The sequence below is a fragment of the Coregonus clupeaformis genome, chromosome 14 (genome assembly GCF_020615455.1).
Source record: "Coregonus clupeaformis isolate EN_2021a chromosome 14, ASM2061545v1, whole genome shotgun sequence".
Lineage (NCBI taxonomy): Eukaryota > Metazoa > Chordata > Actinopteri > Salmoniformes > Salmonidae > Coregonus > Coregonus clupeaformis.
In genome coordinates this window covers 594902-616041 of record NC_059205.1, presented here as the reverse complement: position 1 = coordinate 616041, position 21140 = coordinate 594902, and the positions used below count along the sequence as shown (strand labels likewise).

At 42.5% G+C, this 21140-nt stretch overlaps 1 protein-coding gene and 1 non-coding gene across 3 annotated transcripts in view; one reads left to right on the top strand and one right to left on the bottom strand.

Moving 5' to 3' along the window:
* Positions 1 to 21140, bottom strand: part of LOC121580595 (anion exchange protein 2-like) — a 74266-nt gene that overhangs the window by 39154 nt on the left and 13972 nt on the right. For both annotated transcript variants that reach the window (XM_041895562.2, XM_041895561.2), the window contains exon 2: positions 2918 to 3091. In XM_041895562.2, coding sequence (XP_041751496.1) covers positions 2918 to 2986 — 69 coding nt within the window. In that variant the 5' untranslated portion in view covers positions 2987 to 3091. The remainder of the gene's footprint in view (positions 1 to 2917; positions 3092 to 21140) is intronic.
* On the top strand, positions 1068 to 1142 carry trnag-ucc. The gene has a single exon. It is a non-coding gene; the product is annotated as a tRNA-Gly (tRNA).

Sequence of the window (21140 nt, the reverse complement as noted above, 5' to 3'; positions counted from 1 at the left end):
GCTGGCTTTCCGGGTTAAGCGAGCGGGTGTTAAGAAGCATGGTTTGGTGGGTCATGTTTCGGAGGACGCATGACTCCACCTTCGCCTCTCCCGAGCCCGTTGGGGAGTTGCAGCGATGAGACAAGATTGTAATCACGAAAAAAATGACAAAAGAGAAAAAAAAGGAAGTTAAATTCTATTCAATTCCAACCAACCCCAGCAGTGATTGACAGGTGCGTATGGTCATTCCGGTTGCCATAGTAATGACAGGTGTTTCTCTGGGCTGCAATTGTTCAGATTAACGTCTATTGTTTGACCGAGAGCAACCAGGCCTCAAAGATCAAAACGGACAAGAGGGGGGAGGAAATGTATTTCATCAGACACACACACACACACACACACACACATACTCCCAGTCACGCAAGCATCATCACGACCACCTTAACCGCCCTCCCACAAGCACTCCCTCCCACCCCCAATATGAGCATTGGGGTTAAGTCAAAGCTGGTATTAATAACTAAATCTAGGCAGGAATGCTGGCGTGTGGGCGTCGTACCACCACATATCACCCATGTCTGAGAGGAACTAGCCAACGGTGCCAAAACACGAAACACTTCATGGGTCTTAGTGGCTAGCGGGAGCTTAGCTCATGTCCCAGCAGGCAAAACGGATTGAAATGAGGTCATAATGGTTGTAATGATGTCATTTCAACCACATTTACTCGTTGGGGTCACGACACAGCGTGGGTCTTTCGACACAGCAGCAAAACAGTCCTAACAAACGGCCGTACAACTGGGGGTGGCGGTTGGTTTGGTTTTCAATTCATTTGTAATAGAGCATTACAGCGCCTTTGCAAAAGTATTCATCCCCCTCTGCGTTTTTCCTATTTTGTTGCATTACAACCTGTAATTTAAATGGGATTTTTATTTGGATTTCATGTAATGGACATACACAAATTAGTCCAAATTGGTGAAGTGAAATGAAAAAAATCACTTGTTTCAAAATATTCTCTAAAATAAATAACGTAAAAGTGATGCGTGCATATGTATTCACCCCCTTTGCTATGAAGCCCCTAAATAATTTCTGGTGCAACCAATTAGCTTAGTTGGTAGAGCATGGTGCTTCCAACGCCAGGGTTGTGGGTTCGATTCCCACGGGGGGCCAGTATGAAAAATGTATGCACTCACTAACTGTAAGTCGCTCTGGATAAGAGCGTCTGCTAAATGACTAAAATGTAGAAGTCACATAATTAGTTCAATAAAGTCCACCTGTGTGCAATCTAAGTGTCACATGATCTCAGTATATATACACCTGTTCTGAAAGGCCCCAGAGTCTGCAACACCACTAAGCAAGGGGTACCACCAAGCAAACGGCACCATGAAGACCAAGGAGCTCTCCAAACAGGTCAGCGACAAAGGTGTGGAGAAGTACAGATCAGGGTTGGGTTATAAAAAAATATCTGAAACTTTGAACATTCCACAGAGCTCCATTATTAAAAAATTGAAAGAATATGGCACCAAACCTGCCAAGAGAGGGCCGCCCACCAAAACTCACGGACCAGGCAAGGAGGGCATTAATCAGAGAGGCAACAAAGAGACCAAAGATAACCCTGAAGGAGCAGCAAAGCTCCACAGCAGAGATTGGAGTATCTGTCCATAGGACCACTTTAAGCCGTTCACTCCACAGAGCTGGGCTTCACGGAAGAGTGGCCAGAAAAAAGCCATTGCTTAAAGAAAAAAATAGGCAAACACGTTTGGTGTTCGCCAAAAGCCATGTGGGAGACTCCCCAAACATATGGAAGAAGGTACTCTGGTCAGATGACACTAAAATTGAGCTTTTTGGCCATCAAGGAAAACGCTATGTCTGGCGCAAACCCAACACCTCTCATCACCCCCAGAACACCATCCACACAGTGAAGCATGGTGGTGGCAGCATCATGCTGTGGGGATGGTTTTCATCGGCAGGGACTGGGAAACTGGTCAGAATTGAAGGAATGATGGATGGTGCTAAATACAGGGAAATTCTTGAGGGAAACCTGTTTCAGTCTTCCAGAGATTTGAGACTGGGACGGAGGTTCACCTTCCAGCAGGACAATGACCCTAAGCATACACTTGAGTGGTTTAAGGGGAAACATTTAAATGTCCTGGAATGGCCTAGTCAAAGACCAGACCTCAATCCAATTGAGAATCTGTGGTATGGCTTAAAAATTGCTGTACACCAGCGAAACCCATCCAACTTGAAGGAGCTGGAGCAGTTTTGCCTTGAAGAATGGGCAAACATCCTAGTGGCTAGATGTGCCAAGCTTATAGAGACATACCCCAAAAGACTTGCAGCTGTAATCGCTGCAAAAGGTGGCTCTACAAAGTATTGACTTTGGGGGGGTTAATAGTTATGCACGCTCAAGTTTTCTGTTATTTTGTCTTATTTCTTGTTTGTTTCACAATAAAACATATTTTGCATCTTCAAAGTGGTAGGCATGTTGTGTAAATGAAATGATATAAACCCCAAAAAAATCCATTTTAATTCCAGGTTGTAAGGCAACAAAATTGGAAAAATGCCAAGGGGGGGGTGAATAATTTGTCTTTACACGTACTACTGGTGCAATGCAAGCATTACCTGACCAATAAGTAAAAAAACAAACAAATAAATACATAAATAAATGTCAAATAATGTGTGTATAGAACGGTGTATAGAACGTGTGTATAGAACAGCGTTTCAGTCCTCAGGACCCCAAGGGGTGCATGTTTTGGTTTGTGCCCTAACACTATACAGCTAATTCAAATTATGAAAGCTTGAAGATTAGTTGATTATTTGAATCAGCTGTGTAGTGCTAGGGCAAAAAACCAAAACGTGCACCTCTTGGCATCCCGAGGTTCGAGTTTGAGAAACCCTGGACTATAGAATAACTAATGTGTATCGATGTAAGGTTAAAACTCACAACTGAGGTGACCGTGGTCTTGGTGTTGGCGGCGACGTTGGTGTCGCTGGCGTCCTTAGGGTTGCTCATGGCACCGTGCAGGGGGTCACGAGGTCAGTGAAGTATGTTGTGATGCGGTCCTTAGCCCTTTTCACTCTCTTTCTGACTCAACAGAGGACTTTGGAGTAGCATAACCTGCAAAAAGGACAGGAAATGTATTGTTAGTCTTGATCAAATTACTATTGGTAAATTAGGTCAAATTTGACTTCAATCGCGCACATTTTATTTAGTGTAGTGATTTAAATGATATCAATTAACATCTTCATTGTACGTCCTACATAACGATTATACGTCCATAACGATGTCATTCATACACTCAGGGCCACGTCACCAGACCAGGGTAAGGTCAAGGCTCTAACAAAATAATAATATAACAGTTATAAGTAGGGTAGGATTTTTCCTGGACATGTCACAGGGTCCTGGCCCTAATCATATTATAGGCTATGCCATATCAACCATGAGACAACCCCTTGTGAATGAACAACAAGATTACAGTAATGTGATTTTGAATCGGGCAAACACAGCGGCAAATAACAACAGCAATCAATCTCTCTGGTATTTGTTATTGGTAAATTTACAAACATATATAAAGATAAATATATTTGAAACTTGTATCCCATTTGTGGTGAAATAAGTATAGCCAGTTATAATTGTAATGGCTTAGCAGATAATAACAAAAGAAGAACAATATTTACATGGCTCAAAGAGAAGGAATATAATATCTATTGTTTACAGGAAACTCGTTCAACAATTATAGATGAAGTTGCGTGGAAAAAGGAATGGGGGGGGGGGCAAATATACTTATCCCATGGACAAAGAAACTCAAAAGGGGTGATGATATTAATTAACAGTAATTTCGATCCGAATGTGCAAAATGTCCAAACAGATACGCAAGGTAGATGGATTATTTTAAATATGTTATTGGACCATAAACAGATATGGCTCATTAACCTTTACGGACCAAATAATGATGATCCACACTTCTTTGACAATATATATAATACATTATCAACTCTGCAAGCAATTCAAGACTCTATTATTATGGTGGGAGATTATAATACCGTTTTAAATTGCTCAATGGACTGTAAAGGAAATCACACTACAAACAATCACCCTCATGCTCTTAAGGAAATCGTGAATGTCATGGATACATTAGAACTAGTAGATATATGGAGGATATTGGACATTTAATCAAAGCCTATTGGATGATAACTTGTTTTTAACTAGGACAGAGGAATTTAAAACAGATTTCTTCTGACATAACATAGGTACAGCAAATCCCCTTATTGTATGGGACACCTTTAAATGTGCCTTTAGAGGCCATGCAATTCAGTACTCATTTCGAAAACAAAAGCAATTTAGGTCAAAAGAGTCCACACTAACAAAGGAAATAGAAGGTCTAACAGAACAGATAGATAGCAATAAAAACTGTAACATAGAGGCTCAGAATAAATTAGAGGAAAAACAAAAAGAAATGGAGACACTTATTCAAGAAAGATCAAGTGTAATATATTATCAAAATAAAGCAAACTTGGAATATGGGGAAAAATGCACCAAATTATTTTCTTAATCTTCAACATAGGAATGCTACCAAAAATAATTTATTGAAACTGGTTACAAATGACGGAGTCACCCATGATTCACCAAATTATATTTTGAAGGAGGAAACAAAGTACTTTAAGCATATGTTTTCGTTTCAGTCGCCTCCATCTCCTCTAACTGAAGCAAATTGTAGAGATTTTTTTTCTATTGATAATATAAAATTAACAGCAATACAGAAAGACTCATGTGAAGGTGAAATTACAGAGGAGGAACTTCTGGATGCAATTAAAGACTTTAAGTCCGGGAAAACTCCAGGGTTGGATGGCATACCAGTCAAGGTATACCAAACCTTTTCTGATATACTCAGAGGACCGTTATTAGCATGTTTTAACCACTCCTATGTAAATGGTAGATTATCAGACACTCAAGAAGAAGGTCTGATTTCATTATTACTGAAACAGGATACAAGTGGAAAATATAAAGGTCCAGTCCATTTAAAAAATTGGAGGCCCCTTACACTTCAGTGTTGTGATGCAAAAATTCTAGCAAAATGTATAGCGCATAGAATTAAAAAGGTATTGTCGGACATTATTCATTCTAATCAGACAGGTTTTTTACATGGACGATACATTGGAGATAATATAAGGCTAGTACTGGAAACAATAGAACACTATGAAAAATCTGGGAAACCAGGCCTACTATTCATAGCAGACTTCGAAAAGGCATTTGATAAAGTACGACTGGGGTTTATATATAAATGCCTGGAGCATTTCAATTTTGGACAATCTCTTATAAATTAGGTTAAAATCATGTATAGTAACCCTAGGTGTAAAATAGTTAATAATGGCTATTTCTCAGAAAGTTTTAAACTGTCAAGAGGAGTGAAACAAGGTTGTCCACTATCGGCATATCTATTGATTATTGCCATCGAGATGTTAGCTATTAAAATCAGATCCAACAATAATATCAAGGGATTAGAAATCCAGGGCTTAAAAACAAAGGTGTCATTGTACGCTGATGATTCATGTTTTCTTTTAAATCCACAACTTGAATCCCTCCACAGCCTCATAGAGGAGCTAGATACATTATCTAACCTCTCTGGATTACAACCAAATTATGATAAATGTACTATATTACATTTTGGATCACAAAAACATTTAAAATGTTCATTACCATGTAATTTACCAATAAAATGGTCTGACGGTGATGTGGATATACTCAGAATACATATCCCAATTGAAATAAATGATCTCACTCCAATACATTTTAATAGAAAGTTAGCAAAAATAGATAAGATCTTGCTACCATGGAAAGGTAAATACCTGTCAATTTGTGGAAAAATCACCCTGATTAACTTTTTAGTATTATCCCAGTTTACCTATTTGCTTATGGTCCTGCCTACGCCTAGTGAACAGTTTTTTAAATTATATGAGAAAAAAAGATTCCATTTTATTTGGAACGGCAAGCCAGACCAAATTAAACGGGCCTATTTATATAATAAATATGAATCGGAGGACAGAAATTATTAAATATTAAAGCATTAGACCTATCACTAAAACCTTCAGGAATACAAAAGTTATACTTAAATCCGAACTGGTTCTCTAGCAAATTAGTAAGATTATCTCACCCAATGTTCAAGAATGGCCTTTTTCCCTTTATTCAGATTACAACCTCTCACTTTAAGTTATTTGAAAAGGAAATAATCTCCCAAATATCACTATTTCTAAAACAAGCCATAGAAAGTTGGTTGCAATTTCAATTTAATCCTCCAGAAACTCCAGAACAAATAATGCGACAAATATTGTGGTTAAACTCAAATATACTAATTGATACAGACACAGGTCTAGGAATGGCTAAAGGATTACAATATTTACCTGGAGCTAACCCTGCAGATAGCACTACTGGGTGATCTGAAAAGTCATAGTCAAGCAAAAATGTTTATTTTCAATTTACGATCTGTAGAAACAATGAGAATAGAAAGGTTCAGAACTTTTGTAAAACATCACAGTACAGTTGAAAAATATATGGCAAATAGAAATCCAATATGGATGGTGTTAAGAGATAGATGGGAGGTGTTGAATGGAGCTGAAGGATGGGACTAATAACAACAACTAATAACAACAAGATAACTAATGTAAAGCATACTGTGTCCATAATAAGTATATAGGTTATAGGTTGAGAGCTTTTGTGAAAGAGCACAGTTAGAAAAATATGGCATATAGAAGCAAAAAAGATGAACATCATGAAAATGATCGGAGGAAGTTCAGGAGTAAAAACAAACAAAATATAATTATTGTAGAATTTGACTGTGTCCATAAAATGTATATAGTATGTATGGGCTGGAAGTAGAGACCTAAGCGTTGTTGTTCACTAGTTTACTCCAATTGGGGAAGAGGTAGTGGGGTTGGAAAGTAATGAAGGGAAATATAATTTTAAAAAGGATATGTGTGTGTGTATGGATGTATGTATATATGTATGTATGTATATATATATGTGTGTGTGTATGTGTGTGTATGTATGTGTATGTGTGTGTGTGTATATATATATATATATATATTGTGATGTCACGAGAGGCTGTGTCCTGGAGGGACGTTACATCCCCCTGAGGTGGCTGCAAACCCAGACAGCTATGGCTCCATCTGCTGGTATGGTCGGGATCTCCACCCCTCTATGGCCAATCTTCCCACGCAGCTGAAACAAATGAGGAGCTGATGAGCTGAAGGTTTGGGAAGGGAAGAGACACAGTCTCCAAGCTGGGCTCTCTGGAGGACAAGAGTGCTGCACGTCCACTTCCATGAGGAATATAAGGATTTGGAGATACTTACCTTTGGGAAAATACTCACCTTTGGATATATGCACCTGTGGAAATACGTGTGGGACATTTGGAAGGACGTTTTGCTGGGTTGGCCACTAGCTGCAACGTGGAATACAGTAAGGCTGGGGAAAAGTTATTTGAGCGAGGGAGAGTTATGATTTTGGATGTGGAAGAGACATCCCTGAACTGTTAACCCTTAAGAGCCACCAGAGAACAGAATTGTGTTATACTTTCGTTAGTTTCCCAAGACCTTTAATAAAATCCTTGTTTTGGTTGAACCTGGTCTCCTTGCACTACTTGAGCAATCCCGCTGAAAGCTGTGTAGCCTCTCGTGACATCACAGATGGTGGAGAATACAGGCACGCTCAAGCGTTAATAGTGCATGTCAGAGGAGGATACCGAAGGTTTGATCACCCAGTTTTCCAAGTTGGCCGTAGGCTCCCCGCCGACTGAAATGGAGGACATATTGAAAGCCCTTGTTGCTGGCCAGCAAGCCCAGATGCAAGCAAACGTGGCTCTCTTGGAGGAGCAAAAGAAAGCCAACCTTCTGAAGGCAGAGGAATTGCAGTTGCAGAGACAGAGGGTGGTCCAAAATACCCGCCCAATAAAGGCAAGTGACTTTATATCTAAGATGGGAGCTACCGATGACATTGAGGCATACCTGCATGCATTTGAGGCCACGGCCACTAGGGAAGCCTGGCCCAAGCAACAGTGGGTTGGTCTGTTAGCCCCCTTTCTAACCGGGGAATCGCTGAATGCTGTCCGGGACCTGGGCCCTGACCAGGTTACTGACTATGATGCCCTGAAGTCTGAGATCCTCAGCAGATATGGACTCACAAAGTTTGGTATGGCCCAGCGCTTTCACAGCTGGACCTTCCAACCAGACCAACCTCCTCGGGCGCAGATGCATGAACTTGTCCGAATCGCAAGGAAATGGCTGGATCCGCAGAGGAATACAGCAGCGGCGGTGGTGGAGGCCGTTGTGGTGGATCGTTACCTACGCGCCCTGCCTTATGAGGCAAAACGGTTCATCAGTCAACAGGCCTTGACCACGGCTGATCTGACCGTGGAAGCTGTGGAAAAGTACCAGGCCACAGCGGAGATGCTGAATGCTTCCCGAAAAGACCCCAGGAGTGCGGCCCCACCACAAATGGGAAGAACCCGTCCAAAGGACCCCAAGGTCTCGAACCCAGCCACGTCAGGACTTATCCTGGCTCCAGGGGGAGCCAGAAACCAGGCGGGTCCAAGAAGAGTACACCAGGAGGGGGAAACTCGACAGTGTTACCGGTGTGGGGAGATGGGACATATCTCCTGGCAGTGTGGGAAACCAGCCGAGGAACCTATGCCCACTGCGGAGTCCTCCAGCTCAGCACCCACACACCGTTTTGCCTCGCTCTTGGGAGTCGTAGATGGCGGCCCAGATCGACCCCCCCACCTGCCCGGTAACTGTGAATCACCATGATGTGGAGGCCTTACTGGATTCTGGTAGCCGGGCCACCCTGGTGCGTAAGGATTTGGTGGGCCCAACGTGTCTGACCCCGGGAAAGTCCTCCCAGTTTCCTGTGTCCATGGGGACACCAGAGAATACCCCATTACTGAACTTACAATGACCAGCACACGGGGAACCATACACACGACGGCGGGGTGGTTGATTCCCTCCCCGTCCCTGTCCTAATTGGGACGAGACTGCCCAGCCTTTTACCCACTCTGGAGAGAGTCTCAGGAGAGGATAACCCGAGTACCTCGGAAACGGAGAGGCAAGACTCATCCTGGGAAGGCTCCGGTGCAATCCTCCGAGTTACTCACTCCCGCCCGGGCTCTGATAGGGATGGCAGGTGCCCAGACCGACACAGAGACGGAGCTACAGAATCTGGACAAAGAACTGTCTGGTCTGAAGGGGACCGCTGAGAGGTATCGTTTGTTAAAGCAACAGTTAGACATGAAGACAGAAGAGTTAGATATCCTCCAGGCTAAACTCCAACAGAGCTCCTTCCCTAAGCAACAGGAGGAGCTGGAGAGGCTGCGCAGGACCATCGAGGAGTGTGAGGAGACCCTGCGCAGTAGTAAGGAGGTCCAGAAGAAGGCAGAGGAGAAGTACAAGGTGTTGGAGAACAAGATGAAGAATGCGGAGGCAGAGAGAGAGAAGGAACTGAAAGCTGCTCAACAGAAGCTAAACTCTGCTAAAACCAAGGCTGATGCGTTCAGTAAGAAACTCAAGGAGAGACAACAGGAGGCTGAGTCCCTGGTCCTAGAGTTGGAGGAGTTGAAGAGAGAGCAGTCTGGCAAGCACCACGGCAATGCGGACGCCCTCTCCCGGCGTGATGCCTTCTTCGCTGCCTTTACCCCGACGAGGACGTCGGTCCCGAGGGGGGGGATGTGTGATGTCACGAGAGGCTGTGTCCTGGAGGGACGTTACATCCCCCTGAGGTGGCTGCAAACCCAGACAGCTATGGCTCCATCTGCTGGTATGGTCGGGATCTCCACCCCTCTATGGCCAATCTTCCCACGCAGCTGAAACAAATGAGGAGCTGATGAGCTGAAGGTTTGGGAAGGGAAGAGACACAGTCTCCAAGCTGGGCTCTCTGGAGGACAAGAGTGCTGCACGTCCACTTCCATGAGGAATATAAGGATTTGGAGATACTTACCTTTGGGAAAATACTCACCTTTGGATATATGCACCTGTGGAAATACGTGTGGGACATTTGGAAGGACGTTTTGCTGGGTTGGCCACTAGCTGCAACGTGGAATACAGTAAGGCTGGGGAAAAGTTATTTGAGCGAGGGAGAGTTATGATTTTGGATGTGGAAGAGACATCCCTGAACTGTTAACCCTTAAGAGCCACCAGAGAACAGAATTGTGTTATACTTTCGTTAGTTTCCCAAGACCTTTAATAAAATCCTTGTTTTGGTTGAACCTGGTCTCCTTGCACTACTTGAGCAATCCCGCTGAAAGCTGTGTAGCCTCTCGTGACATCACAATATATATATATATATATATATACAGTGGGGGAAAAAAGTATTTAGTCAGCCAACAGTTGTGCAAGTTCTCCCACTTAAAAAGATGAGAGAGGCCTGTAATTTTCATCATGGGTACACGTCAACTATGACAGAATTAATTGAGACATTTTTTTCCAGAAAATCACATTGTAGGATTTTTTATGAATTTATTTGCAAATGATGGTGGAAAATAAGTATTGGTCACCTACAAACAAGCAAGATTTCTGGCTCTCACAGACCTGTAACTTCTTCTTTAAGAGGCTCCTCTGTCCTTCACTCGTTACCTGTATTAATGACACCTGTTTGAACTTGTTATCAGTATAAAAGACACCTGTCCACAACCTCAAACAGTCACACTCCAAACTCCACTATGGCCAAGACCAAAGAGCTGTCAAAGGACACCAGAAACAAAATTGTAGACCTGCACCAGGCTGGGAAGACTGAATCTGCAATAGGTAAGCAGCTTGGTTTGAAGAAATCAACTGTGGGAGCAATTATTAGGAAATGGAAGACATACAAGACCACTGATAATCTCCCTCGATCTGGGGCTCCACGCAAGATCTCACCCCGTGGGGTCAAAATTATCACAAGAACGGTGAGCAAAAATCCCAGAACCACACGGGGGGACCTAGTGAATGACCTGCAGAGAGCTGGGACCAAAGTAACAAAGCCTACCATCAGTAACACACTACGCCGCCAGGGACTCAAATCCTGCAGTGCCAGACGTGTCCCCCTGCTTAAGCCAGTACATGTTCAGGCCCGTCTGAAGTTTGCTAGAGTGCATTTGGATGATCCAGAAGAAGATTGGGAGAACGTCATATGGTCAGATGAAACCAAAATATAACTTTTTGGTAAAAACTCAAAGAATGCTGAGTTGCATCCAAAGAACACCATACCTACTGTGAAGCATGGGGGTGGAAACATCATGCTTTGGGGCTGATTTTCTGCAAAGGGACCAGGACGACTGATCCGTGTAAAGGAAAGAATGAATGGGGCCATGTATCGTGAGATTTTGAGTGAAAACCTCCTTCCATCAGCAAGGGCATTGAAGATGAAACGTGGCTGGGTCTTTCAGCATGACAATGATCCCAAACACACCGCCCGGGCAACGAAGGAGTGGCTTCGTAAGAAGCATTTCAAGGTCCTGGAGTGGCCTAGCCAGTCTCCAGATCTCAACCCCATAGAAAATCTTTGGAGGGAGTTGAAAGTCCGTGTTGCCCAGCGACAGCCCCAAAACATCACTGCTCTAGAGGAGATCTGCATGGAGGAATGGGCCAAAATACAAGTAACAGTGTGTGAAAACCTTGTGAAGACTTACAGAAACGTTTGACCTGTGTCATTGCCAACAAAGGGTATATAACAAAGTATTGAGAAACTTTTGTTATGTATTTGTCAAATACTTATTTTCCACCATAATTTGCAAATAAATTCATTAACAATCCTACAATGTGATTTTCTGGAAAGAAAATTCTCATTTTGTCTGTCATAGTTGACGTGTACCTATGATGAAAATTACAGGCCTCTCTCATCTTTTTAAGTGGGAGAACTTGCACAATTGGTGGCTGACTAAATACTTTTTTTCCCACTGTATATATATATATATATATATATATATATATATATATATATATATATATATATATATGTATGTATATGTATATATGTATGTATATATATATATATATGTATATATATATGTATGTATATATATATATATATGTATATATATATATATATATATATATATATATATATATATATATATATATGTGTGTATGTATATGTATATATGTATGTGTATATATATACAGTGGGGAGAACAAGTATTTGATACACTGCTGATTTTGCAGGTTTTCCTACTTACAAAGCATGTAGAGGTCTGTAATTTTTATCATAGGTACACTTCAACTGTGAGAGACTGAATCTAAAACAAACATCCAGAAAATCACATTGTATGATTTTTAAGTAATTAATTTGCATTTTATTGCATGACATAAGTATTTGATACATCAGAAAAGCAGAACTTAATATTTGGTACAGAAACCTTTGTTTGCAATTACAGAGATCATACGTTTCCTGTAGATCTTGACCAGGTTTGCACACACTGCAGCAGGGATTTTGGCCCACTCCTCCATACAGACCTTCTCCAGATCCTTCAGGTTCCGGTGCTGTCGCTGGGCAATACGGACTTTCAGCTCCCTCCAAAGATTGTTTCGGGTCGTTGTCATGCTGGAAGACCCAGCCACGACCCATCTTCAATGCTATTACTGAGGGAAGGAGGTTGTTGGCCAAGATCTTGCGATACATGGCCCCATCCATCCTCCCCTCAATACGGTGCAGTCGTCCTGTCCCCTTTGCACAAAAGCATCCCCAAAGAATGATGTTTCCACCTCCATGCTTCATGGTTGGGATGGTGTTCTTGGGGTTGTACTCATCCTTCTTCTTCCTCCAAACACGGCGAGTGGAGTTTAGACCAAAAAGCTCTATTTTTGTCTCATCAGACCACATGACCTTCTCCCATTCCTCCTCTGGATGATCCAGATGGTCATTGGCAAACTTCAGACGGGCCTGGAGATGCGCTGGCTTGAGCAGGGGGACCTTGCGTGCGCTGCAGGATTTTAATCCATGACGGCGTAGTGTGTTACTAATGGTTTTCTTTGAGACTGTGGTCCCAGCTCTCTTCAGGTCATTGACCAGGTCCTGCCGTGTAGTTCTGGGCTGATCCCTCACCTTCCTCATGATCATTGATGCCCCACGACGTGAGATCTTGCATGGAGCCCCAGACCGAGGGTGATTGACCGTCATCTTGAACTTCTTCCATTTTCTAATAATTGCGCCAACAGTTGTTGCCTTCTCACCAAGCTGCCTGCCTATTGTCCTGTAGCCCATCCCAGCCTTGTGCAGGTCTACAATTTTATCCCTGATGTCCTTACACAGCTCTCTGGTCTTGGCCATTGTGGAGAGGTTGGAGTCTGTTTGATTGAGTGTGTGGACAGGTGTCTTTTATACAGGTTACGAGTTCAAACAGGTGCAGTTAATACAGGTAATGAGTGGAGAACAGGAGGGCTTCTTAAAGAAAAACTAACAGGTCTGTGAGAGCCGGAATTCTTACTGGTTGGTAGGTGATCAAATACTTATGTCATGCAATAAAATGCAAATTCATTACTTAAAAATCATACAATGTGATTTTCTGGATTTTTGTTTTAGATTCCGTCTCTCACAGTTGAAGTGTACCTATGATAAAAATTACAGACCTCTACATGCTTTGTAAGTAGGTAAACCTGCAAAATCGGCAGTGTATCAAATACTTGTTCTCCCCACTGTATATATATATTTATATTTGTGAGAAAAAAATACATATGGGGGATTGGAAGTGATGCAGACAATTACATTGATGGAAGTTACAATCTATCTGAAATATTAAAGCTGATCTACCCCCTAAAAAAAAAAAAAATCAATCTCTCTAGCTTGAGTTTATTGAAGAGTGTTTTTTAATGAAAACATGTGTGATAGCTTCATCATGAAAACACTGCTAAGCATTGCCGTGTCCTGAATGGGTTAGACAAGATTAGGATGTATCAACCTTGGCAAGAACACAACATCCAGTGGAGGATGGAAAACCCTCTTTTAATTATTTTCAGAGGTAGCAAATCAATTCAGCTGGTCAGGCAGAGTCTTATAACACTCAGCTGGTGTTAACATGTTTACCATGGTTACAGGTCTACCATGGTCTACCAGTGGCCTCCTGGTTTGTGTGATGAGTAACCTTGCATGAGACCTGAAGACTTACATTACCTCCCTGAGCGAATGCCTAGGCCTTAGCGCAGTGGGCTAACAGTAGTGTGGTGCGAAGCTGACCCGGGTGCAAGCACAGTTGGTCACATTGGCGCCAACAATGGTGCGGGTGCCAGCGCAATACCACTGACCCAGGTCACGCACTGCTCGCCATCTGATAGAAGTGAGATAGCATTCATAAACACTCAAAACAGCTTAGAGCTTCTCTGATAGTGGAGAGTTTTTCTCAACAGAGAATAACATCTAACAGTTATCATGAGTCTGTATTCTTTTTAGAAGCAGCAACTAAGGGTCAGTGTTGCCAGATTGACAAATTCCCTTCAATGACGTCAGACACGAGGAACATCCCAACACAGCGCTTGAGGGCTTGAGTGGGCTGCCAGATTGTGTTCTGGCCGTGGTCAGATAGTGGGGTTGCCATATTGTGTAGGCAGAGTCCACTTGGAAATCCCCCTAATGTATAACCCAAATCATTTCAGTGAGTGAACTGACACACTCAGCATTTTCCACACCATTATTGTGATACTATGCAAATTCAGGCCAAGTATTGATATTATGTTGGTCTCGTTTAAAGTTTCTCTCACGTTTGTATAATCAAAATGGGACCCATATCTCCTGTTTTCCATAGATGCATCTCAATAGTCTACAGGGTGCTTCCTCTCCTCATCCCTGACCCATTACATCTACTGAACTGAGAGGGCACCACCTCAAACTATTGAGATGTACCCCTTTCCCTATGAGTGATAAGAGATACGTGTATATCCCCAGTCTTGCCACTATAGTATGGGACTGTGGTTTCCATCAACAAGGTCACTGCTGCAAGGTCACTGCCTTCGGAATAGTACATCCACAAACTGGGGAGGAGAAAATGGGATGGAGGATGTTCATTAAAGGTATCCTCTGACACTTCCTGGTTGGGAATGATATGATACTTATATATTATGTATGTATGTAGAACTTGTGATAATCATATACAGTGCATTCGGAAAGTATTCAGACTCGTTTACTTTTTCCACATTTTGTTATGTTACAGCCTTATTCTAAAATGGATTAAATTAAATTATTTCCTCATCAATCTACACACAATAACCCATAATGACAAAGCGAAAACAGGCTTTTAGAAAGTTTAGCAATTTATTAAAAATAAAAAACATAAATATCTTATTTACATAAGTATTCAGACCCTTTGCTATTAGACTCAAAATTGAGCTCAGGTGCATCCTGTTTCCATAGATCATCCTTGAGATGTTTCTACAACTTGATTGGAGTCCACCTGTGGTAAATTCAATTGATTGGACATGATTTGGAAAGGCACACACCTGTCTATATAAGGTCCCACAGTTGACAGTGCATGTCAGAGCAAAAACCAAGCCATGAGGTTGAAGGAATTGTCCGTAGAGCTCCGAGACAGGATTGTGTTGAGGCACAGATCTGGGGAAGGGTACCAAAAAATGTCTGCAGCATTGAAGGTCCCCAAGAACACAGTGGCCTCCATCATTCTTAAGTGGAAGAAGTTTGGAACCACCAAGAATCTTCCTAGAGCTGGCCGCCCAGCCAAACTGAGCAATCGGGGGAGAAGGGCCTTGGTCAGGGAGGTGACCAAGAACCCGATGGTCACTCTGACAGAGCTCCAGAGTTCCTCTGTGGAGATGGGAGAACCTTCCAGAAGGACAACCATCTCTGCAGCACTCCACCAATTAGGCCTTTATGGTAGAGAAGCCAGACGGAAGCCACTCCTCAGTAAAAGGCACATGACAGCCCACTTGGAGTTTGCCAAAAGGCACCTAAAGACTCTCAGACCATGAGAAACAAGATTCTCTGGTCTGATGAAACCAAGATTGAACTCTTTGGCCTGAATGCCAAGTGTCACGTCTGGAGGAAACCTGGCACCATCCCTACGGTGAAGCATGGTGGTGGCAGCATCATGCAGGGGGATGTTTTTCAGCGGCATGGACTGGGAGACAAGTCAGGATCGAAGGAAAGATGAACAGAAAGATGAACAGAGCAAAGTACAGAGAGATCCTTGATGAAAACCTGCTCCAGTGCAGTCCTGTTCACCTTCCAACAGGACAACAACCTTAAGCACACAGCCAAGACAATGCAGGAGTTGCTTCGGGACAAGTCTCTGAATGTCCTTGAGTGGCCCAGCCAGAGCCCGGACTTGAACCCGATCAAACATCTTTGGAGAGACCTGAAAATAGCTGTGCAGCGACACTCCCCATCCAACCTGACAGAGCTTGAGAGGATCTGCAGAGAAGAATGGGAGAAACTCCCCAAATACAGGTGTGCCAAGCTTGTAGCGTCATACCCAAGAAGACTCGAGGCTGTAATCACTGCCAAAGGTGCTTCAACAAAGTACTGAGTAAAGGGTCTGAATACTTATGTAAATGTAATATTTCAGTTTTTAATATTTAATACATTTGCAAAAATTTCAAAAAAAATTTTTTTTGCTTTGACATAATGGGGTATTGTGTGCAGATTGATGAGGGAAAAAAACAATTTAATCTATTTTAGAATATGGCTGTAACGTAAGAAAATGTGGAAAATTCAAGGGGTCTGAATACTTTCCGAATGCACTGTATTATGATATTGGAGTGGAGGATCAACAGTACAGATAGTGCTGAATCATGTGACGTCACGGGGGAGATCCTTAGACAGCATAATTCATGTTGAGATGTTGTCATCACTCACTACAGAGTGTTTGCGTCTGCTTGTGGTATGACTTTCATCTTTGATTATCTATCTTATGGTGAAACAGGTGACGCTGAAAGACCTCAAAGACTAGGACACAGAGGCAGGCAGACTCACACAAATATGCATGCACACACACACACACACACACACACACACACACACACACACACACACACACACACACACACACACACACACACACACGTAAGAGAGCAAAAAGGGGAACACATAAGTCTCAATATTACTCCCACATACAGAAGCAGTGTCTGTGTGTGTCTGTGTGTGTGTGTGTGTGTGTGTGTGTGTGTGTGTGTGTGTGTGTGTGTGTGTGTGTGTGTGTGTGTGTCAGTCTGTCTCTGATTACGTTATCATCCCTTTCAGTTCAACCTTCATTTCATTAAAGTGGAAGAGATCCATCTGATGACTCAATCATGACCCTGATTTCAAATCGATACTGCTCCTGGCACACTGATACAGCGTCATGACAGTCAAAAGGGATGTAGCTCAGTTGGTAGAGCATGGCGTTTGCAACGCCAGGGTTGTGGGTTCGATTTCCACGGGGGGGCCAGTATGAAAAATAAAAATAAATAAAAAGAATGTATGCACTCACTAACTGTAAGGCGCTCTGGATAAGAGCGTCTGCTAAATGACTAAAAATAAAAGCCAGTTAGAAAAACACTAAAGAGGAAACACAAGTAGTTCCAGCAGGAAAAAGCAGACTTTACTTCTAATCCCCTCTGCAGAAACCAACAGCAGGGTTATTTAGACAGGGTCATAATTCTCAGTAACGTTTTTAATGTATGCTTATAACACGTCTTACAATGCATTATAACTGCATCATACTGCACATGTCAGCATTAAGTGAAGTGTTGACACCTCTGAGTATCATTTTTGACTGTTTAAAGCCCCAGAGAGCAGGGGCCTCATTTTTCAAAGGTGTGTGCGCACAAAAAATACTCTAAACCCAGCGTGCCCAAGTTTTCCCGGGAAAGTGTGCATATCTCCAAGTAATAATAATAATAATATTTATTATTATTATTATTATTATTATTATTATTATTAATTATTATTATTATCTCCAAGTACAGCTCAGACCATGCGTACTTCTGGTGGTTGATCAATTGTATTGCAAGCAAATATTGTTCTTATGGGGAAATGGGGGTGTTTGATGCGCAGGAATTATAATAATGGTAGACTAATACAAATATTAAAACGTGGGCCTAATGATGACACAGATGCATTTACATTTAGTAAAGGAGATCGCAGAGCAGCATGTAGCCTAATGTGTTTATTTTACTTTTAATTCTATAGGCCTAAATCATAATTATATATTGCAGGACAAATATTTATGCTACCATTTATCCATCCCTCAATAGCAAAGCATGCTCAAATGTAAATAGACCGGTAGCCTACTTAACATATTTGAGAGTATGGGTAGTCTACAGTAATGCTGTGCGGTAGGAGCACCACATCATAGCCTAGTACATCTCAGAGCCACCAAGGCAGGAGATAGAAACACAATCATGTATTGATAACAAAATACTGAACAACAATTCATCTTTTGCATAGAAGTGTGGGCTGAAGCATTTACTTTTATATTGTTCGAATAGACAATCAATCTTGCAGAATGCGTGGCCAGAGTTTGGCACTCGCTGTAGGCGGCATGCGTTTTAAGTTTGAAAAGTCCCTGCAAAAGATTAACACATTCTGCCCACACTTCTACAGAAATGTGATCAAACTTGCCATTGCGCTTTTCTTTTAGGAACTATCACGGCCCAGTTCCAACATCTCCAAATCATACAGCAAATGAGGGCGTTTTTGTTACCGTAAAAGGTGAATGGAGGGCGTTTTCCAGGCGGGTTTGTAAAGCTTGTTCACGAGCGCACAAATATAGCAGCATATGTTTCTGACTTATCAATGAAAACATGTGCATATGTTGCGTGCGACAGTGACAAATCCCCACTCAAATCCTACAATCTCCACGTACGCCAGAATTGAGTGAGAAATGTGTGCACCGTTGATAAATGAGGCCCCAGAAGTCTACACAAAGGGACCATGGTTATCTTTGGCGAGGACCCTCAACCCTTAGCACCACCTCCTCCCTCATCGATTCAAAGGGCTAAAAGGCTCTGCATGGTCAATCCATCTCCTTCAGTGGGCCGTGCAGCCTTTACTGTGATACGGCCTCTGTAGAAGTCAGGGCATTCATACTTCTTGCGCTTCATGGAGCAGCTCAGAGCTGTTGAGTAGAGCTGTTGTGAAGGAAGTTGTCAAGGAAGTGAGTTTGTGTTTATACAGGACCTCCCACCCCCACCTACCATCAACCAATCATGTCAATGCAGAGTTATACAGAACTATACGGAGCCCTCCGCATTGTTCCAAAAATTGGGAGGCGCACGGCATCGCCGTACAGAGCTCGATTTGGCCTCCGGAAGCCTCCGCAAGCTCGGCAATTATGTCACATCCTCCATACGAAGCCTACGGACAGCATTGCTGGATCAAGCATAAATCAGCTATTTATCATATAAAAGCGCTTAGTGGAAAAAAAAGCACCAGATTCGCCAGCCAGCACTTAAACAATGAGAACGGCAAAAGGGATGAGGGAGATTACCACGCTGTACCTACTCTTGCCTTCGTTGTTGATGTGGGTCCGTGGAATGTTAAGGTCAATCCATGGTGGATTTGTAAGCGGTGGGCCAGTTACTAAAGCAAAGCGCTACACGGTCCGTGTTAGGCAACCCCACCAGGGATTATGGGGTTAAAAATGTTTGTGTGAAAAGATTAGCATGATTGTTTATGCAAGACTAGTGAGCATTTGGATAGAATATCTTGGCTATGTGTGTTTGGTCAGACTTGATCAAAGTTTTGGCACTGTGGCCATTCACGGAACATAAGGTTGTTGGAAAGTGACGGGTACCCTGAAGATATTTGGGAGGCCAGGAGGGACTCGACTTTAGATCATGATTAGGGCATGAGGGTAAGAGGGCCAGCCTTGTCTAGACTAGACATAACATAGTAAATGTAAATCCGGGACACTAAAATTAGTATGCTATGTTACATTTGGTATGGTTACATAAGACAGAAGGTAGTAACCTAAGGTAAAAATGAAAGGAGGGGGGGTTGGTTGGTTGGTTGGTTGGTTGGTTGGGTGGATGGGTAGGCGTAAAACGCGAACATCTAGCAACCCGAACATCTAGCAACCCAAAGGTTGCGTGTTCGAATCTCATCACGGACAATTTTTGCATTTTACTTACTACTTTTTAGCAACTTTGCAACTACTTAGCATGTTAGCTAACCCTTCCCCTGACCTTAACCCTTTAACCTAAATCCTAACCTTAACCCTAACCTTAACCCTTAGCGTAGCTAACGTAAGCATTAGCCACCTAGCTACCTAGCTAACGTTAGCCACAACAAATTGGAATTTGTAACATATCATACTTATTGCACATTTTTTACATATTGTACAAATAGCAATTCGTAACATATCATATTAATTGTAATTCTTAACATATCATACGAAATAGATGATAGACATCCACAAATTAATACATACCAATCGAAATTTAACATATCATTATAAATGGAGGGAGACAGATTTACTATATGTTACGTCTACCCCTGAGTCCAGGTTGAGAGTGTGAACCTTCTCCTTTCAGATCATAGCTACCAGTGCACTGTTTTTTACGAGTGTGCTGTTTTTAGTTTTTTTTTACAGTTAAGAATCACCTTTCTTCGCCACGTACATTTACCTGTACCAGGAATTTGGGCCTGGTGAAATGGTGTTGCCACAATATACAGAATATACACAATAACTGGAATTCACTAAAAACGACAGACTGAACTGTAAAACTATAAACAACCCTATAAATTATGCATGTGCAAGGTGTATAAACAAGACATTTTTAAAGAATGATGTGCAATGGGGGAAATATATATGTAAGAGTCATTCCGTGTTAGAGTGCAAATTGGTAGGTGCATACAAGAATGTGCAGAGAGTGCAAAGAGCAACGTACAATTCTAGGATGATAGTGCAGAGTGCAAAGTCCATGAATGAGAAGACCATCATGGACCAGGTGGCCCGGTTGGTGAAGCCCACGGCGCGTGGGAAGAAGCTGTTCAGGTGGCGGGAGGTTTTGGTCATGATTGACCTGAACCGCCTGCCAGATGAGAGTCATTGGAAGAAGATGGTGTGTCCAGGGTGGGAGGGGTCGGCGATGATCTTTCCTGCACGCTTCTTGGCCCTGGAGTCATGCAGGTCCTTGATGGAGGGCAGGTGGCAGTGTGTTTTACTCCCCTTCTGGTTAACATTAGCATTAGCATGTTGACTTCTGTAACCGTAAAA